Raw genomic sequence first — 17067 nt, 5'->3', positions numbered from 1 at the left:
GATGACCAGGTGGCGAATCGCATCTCTGCATGTCTGGCAGACATATCAGTGTGGATGACGGATCACCACCTCAAGCTGAACTTCGGCAAGACGGAGCTGCTCTTCCTCCCGGGGAAGGACTGCCCGTTCCATGATCTCGCCATCACGGTTGACAACTCCATTGTGTCCTCCTCCCAGAGCGCTAAGAACCTTGGCGTGATCCTGGACAACACCCTGTCGTTCTCAACTAACATCAAGGCGGTGGCCCGTTCCTGTAGGTTCATGCTCTACAACATCCGCAGAGTACGACCCTGCCTCACACAGGAAGCGGCGCAGGTCCTAATCCAGGCACTTGTCATCTCCCGTCTGGATTACTGCAACTCGCTGTTGGCTGGGCTCCCTGCCTGCTCCCTACCTTCCCAAGTTCTCTCACGTCACCCCGCTCCTCCGCTCTCTCCACTGGCTTCCAGTTGAAGCTCGCATCCGCTACAAGACCATGGTGCTTGCCTACGGAGCTGTGAGGGGAACGGCACCTCAGTACCTCCAGGCTCTGATCAGGCCCTACACCCAAACAAGGGCACTGCGTTCATCCACCTCTGGCCTGCTCGCCTCCCTACCACTGAGGAAGTACAGTTCCCGCTCAGCCCAGTCAAAACTGTTCGCTGCTCTGGCCCCCCAATGGTGGAACATACTCCCTCACGACGCCAGGACAGCGGAGTCAATCACCACCTTCCGGAGACACCTGAAACCCCACCTCTTTAAGGAATACCTAGGATAGGATAAGTAATCCTTCTCACCCCCCCCTTTAAGATTTAGATGCACTATTGTAAAGTGACTGTTCTACTGGATGTCATAAGGTGAATGCACCAATTTGTAAGTCGCTCTGGATAAGAGCGTCTGCTAAACGACTTAAATGTAAATGTAAATAACATCGACGTATAAACGGACACAGTGACTGAGTTATTCAGGAAGGGGATGTTGTTCCCACTGTGACTATTCAAACCTACCCAAACCAAAAACCGTGGATAGATGGCAGGATTCGCACAGAACGGAAAGCGCGGGCCATCGCATTTAGTCACGTCAAGGTGACTGGGAATATGGTTGAATACCAACAGTGTAGTTATTACCTCCATAAGGCAATCAAACAGGTACAACGTCAGTACAGAGACAAAGTGGAGTCTCAATTCAATGGCTCAGACACGAGACGTATTGTGGCAGTGTCTACAGACGATAACAGATAACACAGGGAAAACCAGCCACGTGGCTCCCAGACAAACTAAACACCGATGTGAGTAAAATATTTAACCCTCACAAGGCTGCCGGCCTAGACAGCCTCACTAGACGTGTCCTCAGAACATGGGCAGACCAGCTGTCTGGAGAGTTTACAGACATATTGAATCTCTCCCTATCCCAGTCTGCAGTCTCCACTTGCTTCAAGATGCCCACCATTGTTTCTGTACCAAAGAAAGCAAAGGTAACTGAACTAAATTACTATCCCTCTGTAACATTCACTTCTGTCATCATGAAGTGATTTGAGGATCTAGTTAAGGATGATATCACCTCCACCTTACTTGACATCCTAGACCCACTTAAATTTGCATATTGCCCCAATAGATCGCACTGCCTGGCGTCCTATCCCATCTGGACAAGAGGAATACCTACAGTGTGTAAGAATGCTGTTCGTTGACTATAGCTTAGCCTTCAACACCATAGTACCCTCCAAACTCATCACTAAGCTCAGGGCCCTGGGATTGAACCCCGTCCTGTGCAACTGAGTCCTGGAATCCCCCCCCCCCTCAGGTGGTGAAGGTGGGAAACAGCACCTCCACTACGCTGATCCTCAACACAAGCCCCATGTGATTAGCTCGCTCCTGTATTCCCTGTTCACACATGACTGCGTGGACACGCACACCTCCAACTCAATCCTCAAGTTTGCAGACGACACAACAACAATGATGAGATTGCCTACAGGGAGGAGGTGAGGACCCTGGCAGAGTGGTGGCAGGAAAATAACCTCTTCCCTGAACATCAACAAAACAAAGGAGCTGATCATGGACTTCAGGAGACAGCAGAGGGAGCACGCCCCTATCCACATCGACGGGACCGCAGTGGAGAAGGTGAAGAGCTTCAAGTTCCTCTGTGTACACATCACTGATAATCTGAAATGACCCACCCACACAGACGGTGTGGTGAAGAAGGTGCAACAACGCCTCTTCAACCTCAATAGGCTGAAGAAATTTGGCTTGGCCCCTAAGACCCTCAAAAAGTTTTAAGATGCACAATAGAGAGCACCCTGTCGGGATTTATCACTGCCAGGTATGGAAACTGCACAGCCCACAACAGCTGGGCTCTCTAGAGGGTGGTGTGGTCCACCCAGTGCATCACCGGGGTAACACTGCCTGCCCTCCAGGCAATGATGCCAACTTAGCAATTTTGTTGCTAGATTTATCAACTTTACAGACTACCCTGGCATTTTTTTTTCAAACAGCACCTAGCAATTAATTTAGCTACTTTTAAAAATGTATTTGGAACTTTTAGCAACTTTTGAAAAGTGACTCAAATGCTAAAATGCACGCATTTTCCCTCTAAATGACAAAAAAATATTTTCTCTGTCACACACTCTAGCTGCCTGTGCACGAGCTGAGCGTCTGCTACTGACGTCACTCACAATGCACTTTTGCAGCCAGGCATGATAACTAACTACCAATACACTGCTTAAATCTATAATTGTTCAGAATGTGTAGGTTTACTAGATAAATAGTCATCACTAGCCAGCTACCACCTGTTACTCAACACTGCACCTTAGAGGCTGCTGCCCTATGTACAGTACATTGACATGGAATCACTGATGACTTTAATAATGGAACACTAGTCACTTTAACAATGCTTACATACTCTTTTACTCATTTCATATGTATAGTATATACTGTATTCTACTGTATTTTGGTCAATGCCACTCTGACATTGCTCGTCCTAATAGTTATGTATTTCTTAATTCCATTATTTTACTTTCAGATTTGTGTGTATTGTTGAGGATCGTTAGGGCCAGATAGCATTCTAGTTTGCTCTGTTTTGGACCAACTTGCTCTGTCCCAGGACCAGCTTGCTTAGGGGACTCTTCTTCAGGTTTATCTCTCTGTAGGTGATGTCTTTGTTTTGGAAGGTTTGAGAATCACTCCCTTTCAGGTGTTTGTAGAATTTAATTGCTATTTTATGGATTTGGATAATTAGCAGGTATCAGCCTAATTCTGGTCTGCATGCATTATTTGGTAGTCTTTAATAGTTGATTCTTAGATTTGTATTTGATCATGTATATGTTTTTGCTATTTGTTCTTTGTTCTTTGTTATAGAGACAACAATATTTGAGAAGTGGTTTATCCATATATCTCCAATTTGGATTGATAACTCTTCGTGTTGTTGTTTGTTTAGTGTGTTCCAATTTTCCTAGAATCTGTTAGATTCTATGGATTCTTCAATTACATAGAGCTGATTTCTGACGGGCTGTTCCTTCTTTTTCCAAAGTGTATATCTGTATTGTTTTAGCGATTCACATTAGTGAAGGTGTAATCTCAGGTTTTCTGGGTCTCTATGTTTTTGGTTGGATAGGTTTCTCAATTTCTTTCTTAGGTTTTTGCAATCCTCATCAAATAATTTATCATTGTTGTTCATTTTCTTTGTTTTTCTGCTTGACATTTTTTGATTTGATAGGAAAGTTGAGAGGTCAAATATACTGTTTAGGGTTTCTACGGCCAAGTTTACACCTTCACTTTTAAAGTGAAATGTTTTGTAATATAATAATAATATATGCCATTTAGCAGACGCTTTTATCCAAAGCGACTTACAGTCATGTGTGCATACATTCTACGTATGGGTGGTCCCGGGGATCAAACCCACTACCCTGGCGTTACAAGCGCCATGCTCTACCAACTGAGCTACAGAAGGACAGTCCCGGTAGTTGTCTAAAAGGGATTTAATTTGTTGTTGGCGCATTGTTTTTTGGTAAGTTTCCACACTACTTTCCTTCCATCTTTATCACTTCTTAATATTATTCAGTTCCTTTGGCTTTGATGCCTCATGATTGAGTATTGGTCTGTTCAAGTAGACTGTGATTTTTCTGTGATCTTATAGGGGTGTCAGTGGGCTAACTGTGAACGCTCTGAGAGGCTGGGTTGAGGTCATTGATAAAGTAGTCCTACCTTAGGAGTCCCCTCAAAGCCTACAATTGACTATATACATACCCTGCTGAGCATCTGGTACATGCCATTGGCTTGGGCTAGTGTTAGAGTCGGGGTTGGGCCTGTTTGCCTGCTCTCGGCCGGGCGTATGAGTGACTTTCATGTTGAGGCCCTCCTTGTGGGAGTGGGGGCATGGGGTTAGCAGAAGGGGCATAGGTCTTATTTGAGGGGGCCAATATGGGGTGTGGGAATGGTTGGTTTGCAGGGGTATTGATTGGTTGGGGTGGGGGTGTGGATGTGGCTGGTTGTGCTGTGGTCTGGATGTAGGTCCTCCCGGCGTGGATCCTCTAGTGTAGGTCCGGTGGGGTGGTCCCGCAGGTCTGGTAGAGTGTCTCGCTGGTCTGGGTGGGGTGTCCGTTGATCTGTTGCTCCTGTGTGAGGTGTTGGGACTGCGGTTAAGGGCGATGTCCTTTAGTCACTCTCTCTCTCAATTCAATTTGGCATAGAGGACATGTGCAGGTTGGTTGGTCTGTCAGACACTGTGCCTCGTCTTATGGCAGGCAGCAATGTAGTGCGCTGCCAACCCACAGCTCTCTGCGTTTCCCCCCAACAGGATGGGTAGCTTATTCTCATCAGAGAGGTCTTTGAAACCTTCAATAACGGTTTAAAATTTAGGGAAATGACACTGTCTAATTGTTTTATATTCTTTACATGTTGACAGGAAATGCGGCTCTGTCTCCGGTTCTGCTGTGTTTAAGTGCTTGCACAGCCTTACCTCAACAGGGAGACTGCCCTTCTCAGTGGATTGGCTGTGCTCACTGAGCGTGCACTTTGTCAAGGTTTTTCTAAGGTTTTGATCAGTAACCATGGTCAAATAGTTTGCCATGATGTACTGTCAATTTAGGGCCAGATAGTGCTGCATTGTGCTTTATGCTTGTGTTTCTTGTGTTGCAATTTAGTTTATTCTGATTGATTGGATGTTCTGGTCCTGAGACTTCAGTGTGTTAGTAAAACAGGTATGTGAACTCAGCCCCAGGAACAGCTGGATGAGGGGACTCTTTTCTTTGCTCAGGTCTTGGCATTGCATGGCTTGGTAATGATTTGAGAATGGCTCACTGTATTTTAGATGTTTTCAAAATTTAATTTTGCCCTGCATGCATTGTTTGTAATTTACTTCTGGACATGTAGGATAATCTTACAGAACCCTGCATGCAGGGTTTGAAAGGGGTGTTTGTCCCCTTGAGTAAAATCTTGTTTTGCAAGTGGACCCCACACCTCGCTGCCAAAAAGTAAAATTGATGCAATGACACATTCGAATCGTTTTAGACACATTTTTATAGGTATTTCGATAAGAATAAGCTTTTTAATGGCATAGAATGCCCTGTGTGCATTCCCTCCCAGTTCATTCATTGCCTGATTTAGGTGTCCAGTTGAGATTATTTTAAAACAGAAGTAATTGTAGTGTATGCAGTACTCTGTATATTTTGTACCGATTGAGAACTTAGCTCTAATTCCCTGAGATCTCTGGAAATCGTTACTTGTGTCTTTTTGGGGTTTACTGCCAGGGGCCCAGGTTTGACTGTACTGTCCTAGCAGGTCCAGGCTCTGTTGTAGGCCATGTTCTCTCAATTCAATTTCAATTCTATTTAAAGGCTTTATTGGCACGGGAAACATATGCATTAGTGAAGCAGGTGAAGTAGATAATAAATAAAAGTGAAAATAACAACAAAAATGAACAGAAAACAAAAACAAATAAAAATAAAGATGTTTCAAATGTCATTATGTCTTCACACAGTGGTTCTTCCTTTAAAGGGTACGAGAATATGCCGCGACTGTCAGTGGTAGATGTTGGCATTCTGTCTCTGCACCACACTATCACAAGGGGGAGTTAGAACGCTGATCTATCGGTAGTCTAAATTGTGGCAATTTTCATTCTGAGAGTTTCTCTTCTCTGGCACTAGAGTCCTTGCATCATGCACCAACCAAAAATACTGTTGGGGGTCCAGGAGTTAAGAGAGAACTTGGGTAAATACCATAAGGGGGATAAAACTCGTGACTTGTGGACTGACAATTTTTGAAAAATAGGCACAGTGGGATTTTTGTTTCTCGCCCTCTAAAAACGGGGGGGAGTAAAGGAGCTTGTCTGTCAGCCCTGCATTAAAGACCAAAATTGGTTAAAGAAAATTGTGATAAATAAAAATATATACCAGTTTAATTTAAGGACAAAAAAAATGACAGCTGTGCCATATAGATTGCAAAATAGTTGGGAAGAGGTTTTCGATTTACGCATTTATGAATTGACATGCAATTTTCCATTCCTCCTGAAAGCCCTAATATCTCTCCGTCCTCCACACACACTTTATACATTTGCATAATAAAGGACTTAAAGGCTAATTTAATTGGATTTTAATACTTCTCACAGCCAAAAAACGATGTACAAAAGGGAAAATAAATAAACTTAAATATGGGTTGTATTTACAATGGTGTTTGTTCATCACTGGTTGCCCTTTTCTTGTGGCAACAGGTCACAAATATTGCTGCTCTTATGGCACACTGTGGTATTTCACCCAGTAGATATGGGAGTTTATCAAAATTGGGTTTGTTTTTGAATTCTTTGTGGATCTGTGTAATCTTAGGGACATATGTGTCTCTAATTTGGTAAAACATCTGGCAGGAAATTAGGAAGTGCACCTCAGTTTCCACCTCATTTTGTGGGCAGTGTGCACAGCCAATCTTGTCTTGAGAGCCAGGCCTTTCTCAATAGCAAGGCTATGCTCACTGAGTCTGTACATAGTCACAACTTTCTTTAAGTTAGGGTCAGTCACAGTGGTCAGGTATTCTGCCACTGTGTACTCTCTGTTTAGGGCCAAATAGCATTCTAGTTTGCTCTGTTTTTTGTTAATTCTTTCCAATGTGTCAAGTAATTGTCTTTTTGTTTTCTCATGATTTGGTTGGGTCTAATTGGGTCTAATTGTGTTGCTGTCCCAGGACCAACTTGCTTAGTGGACTCTTCTCCAGGTTAATCTCTCTGTAGGTGATGGCTTTGTTATGGAAGGTTTGGGAATCGCTTCCTTTTAGGTGGTTGTAGAATTTAACAGCTCTTTTCTGGATTTTGATAATTAGCGGGTTTCAACCTAACTACTCTGCATGCATTATTTGGTGTTTTTCATTGTATACAGAGGATATTTTGCAGAATTCTGAATGCAGAGTCTCAATTTGGTGTTTGTGCCATTTTGTAAATTCTTGCTTGGTGAGCGGACCCCAGACCTCACAACCATAAAGGACAATGGGTTCTATAACTGATTAAATTATTTTTAGCCAGATCCTAATTGGTATGTCAAATTTTATGTTCCTTTTGATAGCATATCAATATTGCCTTCTCTCAGCTCGTTCACAGCTTTGTGGAAGTTACCTGTGGCGCTGATGTTTAGGCTGAGGTATGTATTGTTTTTTGTGTGCTCTATGGCAATGGTGTCTAGATAGATGGAATTTGTATTTGTGGTCCTGGCAAACATATTTTTTTGGAGCACTATTATTTTTGTCTTACTGAGATTTACTGCCAGGGCCCAGGTCTGACAGTGTCTGTGCAGAAGATGTTGGTGCTGTTTGTAGGCTCTCCTCGGTTGGTGACAGAAGCACCAGATCATCAGCAAATAGCAGACATTTGACCTCAGATTCTAGTAGGGTTAGGCCTTGTGCTGTAGACTCTTCTAGTGCCCTCACCAATTCGTTTATATATACATTAGCTTTCAAAAGTGGGGTCACTTAGAAAATGTCCTTGTTTTTGATAGAAAATAATTTTTTGTTGACCATTAAAATAACATCAAATTGATCAGAAATACAGTGTAGACATTGTTAATGTTGAAGGGGAGCATCCCGGAGTCGCCTCTTCGCTGTTTACGTTGAGACGGATGTTTTGCGGGTACTATTTAATTAAGATGCCAGTTGAGGACTTGTGAGGTGTCTGTTTCTCAAACTAGACACTCTAATGTACTTGTCCTCTTGCTCAGTTGTGCACCGGGGCCTCCCACTCCTCTTTCTCATTTAAGTCATTTAGCAGACGCTCTTATCCACAGCGACTTACAAATTGGTGCATTCACCTTATGACATCCAGTGGGACAGTCACTTAACAATAGTGCATCTAAAACTTAGGGGGGTGGGGTGAGAGGGATTACTTAACCTATCCTAGGTATTCCTTAAAGAGGTGGGGTTTCAGGTGTCTCCGGAAGGTGGTGATTGACTCCGCTGTCCTGGCGTCGTGAGGGAGTTTGTTCCACCATTGGGGGGCCAGGGCAGCGAACAGTTTTGACTGGGCTGAGCGGGAGCTGTACTTCCTCAGTGGTAGGGAGGCGAGCAGGCCAGAGGTGGATGAACGCAGTGCCCTTGTTTGGGTGTAGGGCCTGATCAGAGCCTGGAGGTACTGAGGTGCCGTTCCCCTCACAGCTCCGTAGGCAAGCACCATGGTCTTGTAGCGGATGCGAGCTTCAACTGGAAGCCAGTGGAGAGAACAGAGGAGCGGGGTGACGTGAGAGAACTTGGGAAGGTTGAACACCAGACGGGCTGCGGCGTTCTGGATGAGTTGAAGGGGTTTAATGGCACAGGCAGGGAGCCCAGCCAACAGCGAGTTGCAGTAATCCAGACGGGAGATGACAAGTGCCTGGATTAGGACCTGCGCCGCTTCCTGTGTGAGGCAGGGTCGTACTCTGCGGATGTTGTAGAGCATGAACCTACAGGAACGGGCCACCGCCTTGATGTTAGTTGAGAACGACAGGGTGTTGTCCAGGATCACGCCAAGGTTCTTGGCGCTCTGGGAGGAGGACACAATGGAGTTGTCAACCGTGATGGCGAGATCATGGAACGGGCAGTCCTTCCCCGGGAGGAAGAGCAGCTCCGTCTTGCCGAGGTTCAGCTTGAGGTGGTGATCCGTCATCCACACTGATATGTCTGCCAGACATGCAGAGATGCGATTCGCCACCTGGTCATCAGAAGGGGGAAAGGAGAAGATGAATTGTGTGTCGTCTGCATAGCAATGATAAGAGAGACCATGTGAGGTTATGACAGAGCCAAGTGACTTGGTGTATAGCGAGAATAGGAGAGGGCCAAGAACAGAGCCCTGGGGGACACCAGTGGTGAGAGCGCGTGGTGAGGAGACAGATTCTCGCCACGCCACCTGGTAGGAGCGACCTGTCAGGTAGGACGCAATCCAAGCGTGGGCCGCGCCGGAGATGCCCAACTCGGAGAGGGTGGAGAGGAGGATCTGATGGTTCACAGTATCGAAGGCAGCCGATAGATCTAGAAGGATGAGAGCAGAGGAGAGAGAGTTAGCTTTAGCAGTGCGGAGCGCCTCCGTGATACAGAGGAGAGCAGTCTCAGTTGAATGACTAGTCTTGAAACCTGACTGATTTGGATCAAGAAGGTCATTCAGAGAGAGATAGCGGGAGAGCTGGCCAAGGACGGCACGTTCAAGAGTTTTGGAGAGAAAAGAAAGAAGGGATACTGGTCTGTAATTGTTGACATCGGAGGGATCGAGTGTAGGTTTTTTCAGAAGGGGTGCAACTCTCGCTCTCTTGAAGACGGAAGGGACGTAGCCAACGGTCAGGGATGAGTTGATGAGCGAGGTGAGGTAAGGGAGAAGGTCTCCGGAAATGGTCTGGAGAAGAGAGGAGGGGATAGGGTCAAGCGGGCAGGTTGTTGGGCGGCCGGCCGTCACAAGACGCGAGATTTCATCTGGAGAGAGAGGAGAAAGAGGTCAGAACACAGGGTAGGGCAGTGTGAGCAGAACCAGCGGTGTCGTTTGACTTAGCAAACGAGGATCGGATGTCGTCGACCTTCTTTTCAAAATGGTTGACGAAGTCATCTGCAGAGAGGGAGGAGGGGGGGGGGGCGGAGGATTCAGGAGGGAGGAGAAGGTGGCAAAGAGCTTCCTAGGGTTAGAGGCAGATGCTTGGAATTTAGCGTGGTAGAAAGTGGCTTTAGCAGCAGAGACAGAGGAGGAAAATGTAGAGAGGAGGGAGTGAAAGGATGCCAGGTCCGCAGGGAGGCGAGTTTTCCTCCATTTCCGCTCGGCTGCCCGGAGCCCTGTTCTGTGAGCTCGCAATGAGTCATCGAGCCACGGAGCGGGAGGGGAGGACCGAGCCGGCCTGGAGGATAGGGGACATAGAGAGTCAAGGGATGCAGAGAGGGAGGAGAGGAGGGTTGAGGAGGCAGAATCAGGAGATAGGTGGGAGAAGGTTTGAGCGGAGGGAAGAGATGATAGGATGGAAGAGGAGAGAGTAGCGGGGGAGAGAGAGCGAAGGTTGGGACGGCGCGATACCATCCGAGTAGGGGCAGTGTGAGAGGTGTTGGGTGAGAGCGAGAGGGAAAAGGATACAAGGCAGTGGTCGGAGACTTGGAGGGGAGTTGCAATGAGGTTAGTGGAAGAACAGCATCTAGTAAAGATGAGGTCGAGCGTATTGCCTGCCTTGTGAGTAGGGGGAAAGGTGAGAGGGTGAGGTCAAAAGAGGAGAGGAGTGGAAAGAAGGAGGCAGAGAGGAAAGAGTCAAAGGTAGACGTGGGGAGGTTAAAGTCGCCCAGAACTGTGAGAGGTGAGCCGTCCTCAGGAAAGGAGCTTATCAAGGCATCAAGCTCATTGATGAACTCTCCGAGGGAACCTGGAGGGCGATAAATGATAAGGATGTTAAGCTTGAAAGGGCTAGTAACTGTGACAGCATGGAATTCAAAGGAGGCGATAGACAGATGGGTAAGGGGAGAAAGAGAGAATGACCACTTGGGAGAGATGAGGATCCCGGTGCCACCACCCCGCTGACCAGACGCTCTCGGGGTGTGCGAGAACACGTGGGCGGACGAAGAGAGAGCAGTAGGAGTAGCAGTGTTGTCTGTGGTGATCCATGTTTCCGTCAGTGCCAAGAAGTCGAGGGACTGGAGGGAGGCATAGGCTGAGATGAACTCTGCCTTGTTGACCGCAGATTGGCAGTTCCAGAGGCTACCGGAGACCTGGAACTCCACGTGGGTCGTGCGCGCTGGGACCACCAGAGTAGGGTGGCCGCGGCCACGCGGTGAGGAGCGTTTGTATGGTCTGTGCAGAGAGGAGAGAACAGGGATAAACAGACACATAGTTGACAGGCTACAGAAGAGGCTACGCTAATGCAAAGGAGATTGGAATGACAAGTGGACTACACGTCTCGAATGTTCAGAAAGTTAAGCTACGTAGCAAGAATCTTATTGACTAAAATGATTAAAATGATACAGTACTGCTGAAGTAGGCCAGCTGGCAGTGGGTGCGTTGTTGACACTACACTAATCAAGTCGTTCCGTTGAGTGTAATAGTTTCTGCAGTGTTGCTATTCGGGGCTAGCAGGCTAGCTAGCAGTGTTGTTTACGTTACGTTGCGTTAAAAGAACGACAATAGATGGCTAGCGAACCTAGAAAATCGCTCTAGACTACACAATTATCTTTGATACAAAGACGGCTATGTAGCTAGCTAAGTAGCTAGCTACGATCAAACAAATCAAACCGTTGTACTGTAATGAAATGAAGTGAAAATGTGATACTACCTGTGAGTGCGACCGGGTAGTTGAGTTCTATACAGAAGACGTTGGCTAGCGTTGGCTAGCTGTTGGCTAGCTAGCAGAGTCACCTACGTTAAGGACGACAAATAGCTGGCTAGCTAACCTCGGTAAATTAAGATAATCACTCTAAGACTACACACTCTAAACCTAAACAACACAATTATCTTGGATACGATGATACGAAGACAGCAAAGACAGCTATGTAGCTAGCTAACACTAAACTAATCAAGTCGTTCAGTTGAGTGTGATAGTTTCTCCAGTGCAGCTAATCAGTGGACGTTAGCTAGCTGGCTAGTGAAGACTACGTTAGGACGGCGAAATACGATAATTACGCAATTATCTTTGATACAAAGACGGCTATGTAGCTAGCTGAGAATAATTTGCTAAGATAAGACAAATCAAACCGTTGTGATATAATGAAATATAATGAAAAAGTTATACTACCCGTTGGAGCGACGTGCAGATGCGACCATTCTGGTTAGAGCCAGTTTGAGCTGATCAATGAAGGGAGTTGTACGAGATCTTCTGTTTCTTGACAATTTCTCAAATGGAATATCCTTCATTTCTCAGAACAAGACAAGACTAGACTGACGAGTTTCAGAAGAAAGTTCTTTGTTTCTGGCCATTTTGAGCCTGTAATCGAACCCACAAATGCTGATGCTCCAGATACTCAACTAGTCTAAAGAAGGCCAGTTGTATTGCTTCTTTAATCAGAACAACAGTTTTCAGCTGTGCTAACATAATTGCAAAAGGGTTTTCTAATGATCAATTGGCCTTTTAAAATGATAAACTTGGATTAGCTAACACAACGTGTCATTGGAACACAGGAGTGATGGTTGCTGATAATGGGCCTCTGTACTCTGGCGGCAGCGTAGCCTAGTGGTTAGAGCGTTGGACTAGTAACCGGAAGGTTGCGACCCGAGGTGACAAGGTACAAATCTGTCGTTCTGCCCCTGAACAGGCAGTTAACCCACTGTTCCCAGGCCGTCATTGAAAATAAGAATATGTTCTTAACTGACTTGCCTGGTTAAATAAAGGTTTTAAAAAAAATGTAGATATTCCATAAAAATCTGGCGTTGACAGCTACAATAGTAATTTACAACATTAACAATGTCTACACAATTTCTGATCAATTTGATGTTATTTTAATGGACAAAAAAAATTGTTTTTCTTTAGAAAACAAGGACATTTCTAAGTGGCCCCAAACTTTTGAACGATAGTGTCTATATTCCTATTTATTGAACAAGTAAACTTTTAGTACAATGTGTGTGTGTGTGTGTGTGTGTGTGTGTGTGTGTGTGTGTGTGTGTGTGTGTGTGTGTGTGTGTGTGTGTGTGTGTGTGTGTGTGTGTGTGTGTGTGTGTGTGTGTGTGTGTGTGTGTGTGTGTGTGTGTGTGTGTGTGTGTGTGTGTGTGTAGTTTAGTGCAGATGTATTGGAGGAGCTGTTTAATCTCTTTCAATTATACGGTGTTCTCCTGTACTCTGATGGCCTCTGCTTAGCTGCAGTGGTCCTGCTGTTGGCCCTTTTGGAATGGAGCAGGGCCAAGTCTGGGCCGGGGGGCTTCCTCTCTGGTCTGGTAGAGATGGTGGTCTGGTACAGGGTAACAGGCTGGACCCGGTCTAGTCTGGCTAATCCGATGGAAGTGGTGATGCTCTGGTGGTGTGCGGGGCATGTGGAATGTGCTGGGTCTGGTGGGGCGTTGAGGGGGCCTGGGGCTCTTTGGTGGGGCTCTCTCTGTCTCTCTCTCATAGCTAAGTGTGGAGTAGGCAATGCTCAATCATGAGATTTGATACTTCATAATGGAGGTTGCTAGGCAGTGCCTGTTACTAGGCCTTTATCATCCTTGTGGCAGTTCTAAAGTTTACAAGACATGTCACTTTGCCTAGCGCCGGCTGTTTTAATCACCTGAAGCAAATAAACGCCTGGCCATTAATTACATTTTACAGAATGGACTCATGAGTGCATTTAGGTGCGTGTTCTGTGGCAAATTCTCTTAAAAATAGACAAACATAGGCTCATTCTGTTCAGAACATCCTAGAGTATGACACTGTGTAATCTTGTAACTGTACATTAAACATAGTGATCATAAACATTGACATGAGTTTTATGATATGGACATTTTGAAGTGCACATTTGAACTCTTGATTATTTGGCTTGCTTGTGTGACATCAAAGCAGTGTTTATTGTTATTCTCGTTTAACGTCTCATCTTTCAAAATACACCAATTCCTCTTCATTTACAGCATTTCACTCAGACAACAAAACAAAAGTTGCCCAATTAGTGGGAGGGATGGGTGCGTGTTCCGAGGTGCTCAAATTCAGAACGGCTGTCAGTCAAAACTCATACAGCATTGTGAAAGCGCAGAGCTTGAGCTCTGACGTCATGTACAGCATGTTACTGTACAGCCCAGCGTTCCAATTCACTTTCTTATCAGTGCCAAAATCTGCCATTTTCAACCGATATAGAGGCACAAGTGTAAAGGGTTAAATGTATGTCAAACATACAAACAGTCCAAATGTGAGGTTATGAATCTTCAGCCCGTAGTGATTTGTTTCAAAGAAACATGTACTTTGATCAACTGTGTCAATCTGCCGTTTTCTCCCCTCCTTGCAGACTTGCCAAAAAATCCTGGTTTGGTAACTTCATCAACCTGGATAAAGAGGAGCAGATCTTCATCTTGATCAAAGACAAGCCTCTGAGCTCCATCAAGGCTGACATCGTCCATGCCTTTCTTTCGGTAGGTAAAACCTCTCTACCCCTTTCTCTCACTGTCTTTTTGCTCTCCTCCCACTCTAGTTACTCCTCCCTCTCTCCTCCCTCAAACCTTCTTCTCCTTGTGCCCTCTTACTCTACCGCTCCATGTCTCTTTCCTTCTCCTTTACGGATCTTATTTTCTGCTCTCTGCCACTTCTCATTCAGTCATTCATTCACCACATTTTCTCACTCCTACTCTGCTTTCCTGCCTCCTTCCTTCTCTCCAGCCTCCCTTACATCTCTTCTTTTCCTCACTCTCACTCCCCTCCACTCTGCTCTCCCTCTCCTATCATTCTCTCCTCCTCTCCTCCTCTCCTCTTAGCTTCTCCTCCTTTCTACAGAATGTATTCCCTATATCATTATGGATATGCTCTTTCCATGAGATAGCTTTCACTTGGATTCACCTGGTCAGTCTATGGTCCCTTATTGATGTCACTTGTTAAATCCGCTTCAATCAGTGTAGATGAAGGGTGAGGAAACGGGTCTAAAGGGGTTTTAAACCTTGAGACAACTGAGACATGGATTGTGCCATTCAGAGGGTGAATGTACAGGACAAAAGATTTAAGTGCCTCTGAATGGGGTAGGGGCCAGGCACACCGGTTTGAGTGTGTCAAGAACTGCAACTCTGCTGGGTTTTTCACGCACAAAATTTTCCCGTGTGTGTCAATAATGGTTCACCACTCAATGGACACCCTGCCAACGTGACACAACTGTAAGAAGCATTGGAGTCAACATGGGCCACCATCCCTGTGGAACGCTTTCGACACCTTGTAGAGTCCATACCCCCAACAAACTGAGGATGTTCAAAAAAGGGATTCAACTCAATGTATTGTACACTCAGTGTATATGCATATGTTGCAGGTATGTTGCAGTATAACCCCAATACCTGCTATCAGCAGGGTATTTATAAAACCAATGTTGATTGGTTTCGCTTAGAGGCGCATGAGTGCACAGATCTGTGAATGTGTGCGTGCCCTATGTGTGTGTGCGTGTGAACATGTGTGAGTGTGTTTGCGTATGCTTACATGTTTCTGATTTATCTAGCCATTCAGTAAGCTGATTGTGTTGCTATCCCTCCCATTTTCCTTTTGAATGGCACTCTGTACTCCAGGGGCTACATCCCAATTGGCACCCTTTTCCCTACATAGTGCACTACTTTTGACCAGAGCGATGTGGGTCCTGGTCAAAAGTAGTGCACTATGTAGGGAATAGGGTGGCATTTGGGACGCAAACCAGGTCAATGGAAAATCGACACGGACCACTGATCATTAGCATATAGATGCTTTGCCCTGAGTGCTGTGTGTGTGTGTGTGTGTGTGTGTGTGTGTGTGTGTGTGTGTGTGTGTGTGTGTGTGTGTGTGTGTGTGTGTGTGTGTGTGTGTGTGTGCGTGCGTGCGTGCGTGCGTGCGTGCGTGCGTGCGTGCGTGCGTGCGTGCGTGCGTGCGTGCGTGCGTGCGTGCGTGTGTGTGTGAGAGACTACAGGTCTCTCTCTCTGTGCTTCGCTGCATCTCCAAAGCCAGTGAATGAATAGTGAAAGCCGGTTTTCAGTGCAAGCCAACAGAGAAGCACATATAACATTTTACTCACAGCTTTAACAAAGTCTTATAGCAAATGGAAACTCTTGCTCCACTGTAGGTCAATGGCAAACCAATCTTCTATTCCTCTGAGGTAGCTATTTTGTCCCCTAGTGTATGCTTGGTGGCCCAGAGAGTAGATGGACACTTGAATAGTTGGAACTATACTCAGCACTCTAGGATTAAACTCTTGGTAGCAGTTTGGTGAAACATGACAATTTGGGTGTTGGCAGGGTTGACACTGCATTAGCCTGAAATATGCGTTCCAAATGGCATCCTATTCCCTATGGTATACTACTTTTGACAAGAGCCCTATGGGCCCTAAAGTCTCTGTGCCGCGTGTCAATCTCAGATGTACTGACGTTGTAATCTGGTTAAAGTTGAATCTGTGCTTGGTTGCATCAGGGTAATTTTAATGACGATTTATTCAACCTGTTATTTACATAAGAGGCATGTGGCAAAAAGCTGAAAGTCACTCTCAATTTGTTATCTCTTTACTCACTTGAGCGAGTGAGTCTTTCTCTATGACACTTTTCTCCCTCTCTCTGTATGCTCCTCACTCTCTATTCCCTCTCTATGATCCTCTATCCCTACTTCTTTCCTCAGGAGCCACACCATCAGCCGCTCCACCTCTTTCTCTCTCCCCCCATTTTTCTCCCTCTCTCACCCTCCCTCCTTTTATTCAGTCTCTCTCTCTTTCCTCTCTCTCTTCTCGATTCCCCCTTTATATATTTATTTATCTCTTGATTCAGAATGTCCTCTTATTCATAACTACAAAACAAAACAACAACAACAACAAAAAAGATGTATCGCTCTTCCAGATCCCGAGTCTCAGCCACAGTGTGATCAGCCAGACGAGTTTCCGGGCAGAGTACAAGTCCACAGCCGGCCCCACGGTCTTCCAGAAGCCAGTCAAGTTCCAGGTGGACATCACCTACACAGAGAGCACCGCCGCCCCCAAGGAGAACGGCATCTACTCTGTCACCTTTACCCTGCTCTCAGGTACACGTACACGC

The 17067-nt window shown here is 45.8% G+C and overlaps 1 protein-coding gene across 2 annotated transcripts in view; it reads left to right on the top strand.

Moving 5' to 3' along the window:
- brsk2a (BR serine/threonine kinase 2a) overlaps nucleotides 1-17067 on the top strand; it is a 545611-nt gene that overhangs the window by 512064 nt on the left and 16480 nt on the right. For both annotated transcript variants that reach the window (XM_046358089.1, XM_046358080.1), the window contains exons 17-18: nucleotides 14337-14460; nucleotides 16873-17053. In XM_046358089.1, coding sequence (XP_046214045.1) covers nucleotides 14337-14460; nucleotides 16873-17053 — 305 coding nt within the window. The remainder of the gene's footprint in view (nucleotides 1-14336; nucleotides 14461-16872; nucleotides 17054-17067) is intronic.

The sequence above is a fragment of the Oncorhynchus gorbuscha genome, linkage group LG01 (assembly GCF_021184085.1).
Source record: "Oncorhynchus gorbuscha isolate QuinsamMale2020 ecotype Even-year linkage group LG01, OgorEven_v1.0, whole genome shotgun sequence".
Taxonomy (NCBI): Eukaryota; Metazoa; Chordata; class Actinopteri; order Salmoniformes; family Salmonidae; genus Oncorhynchus; species Oncorhynchus gorbuscha.
This window is presented reverse-complemented; position numbering and strand designations above follow the sequence as displayed.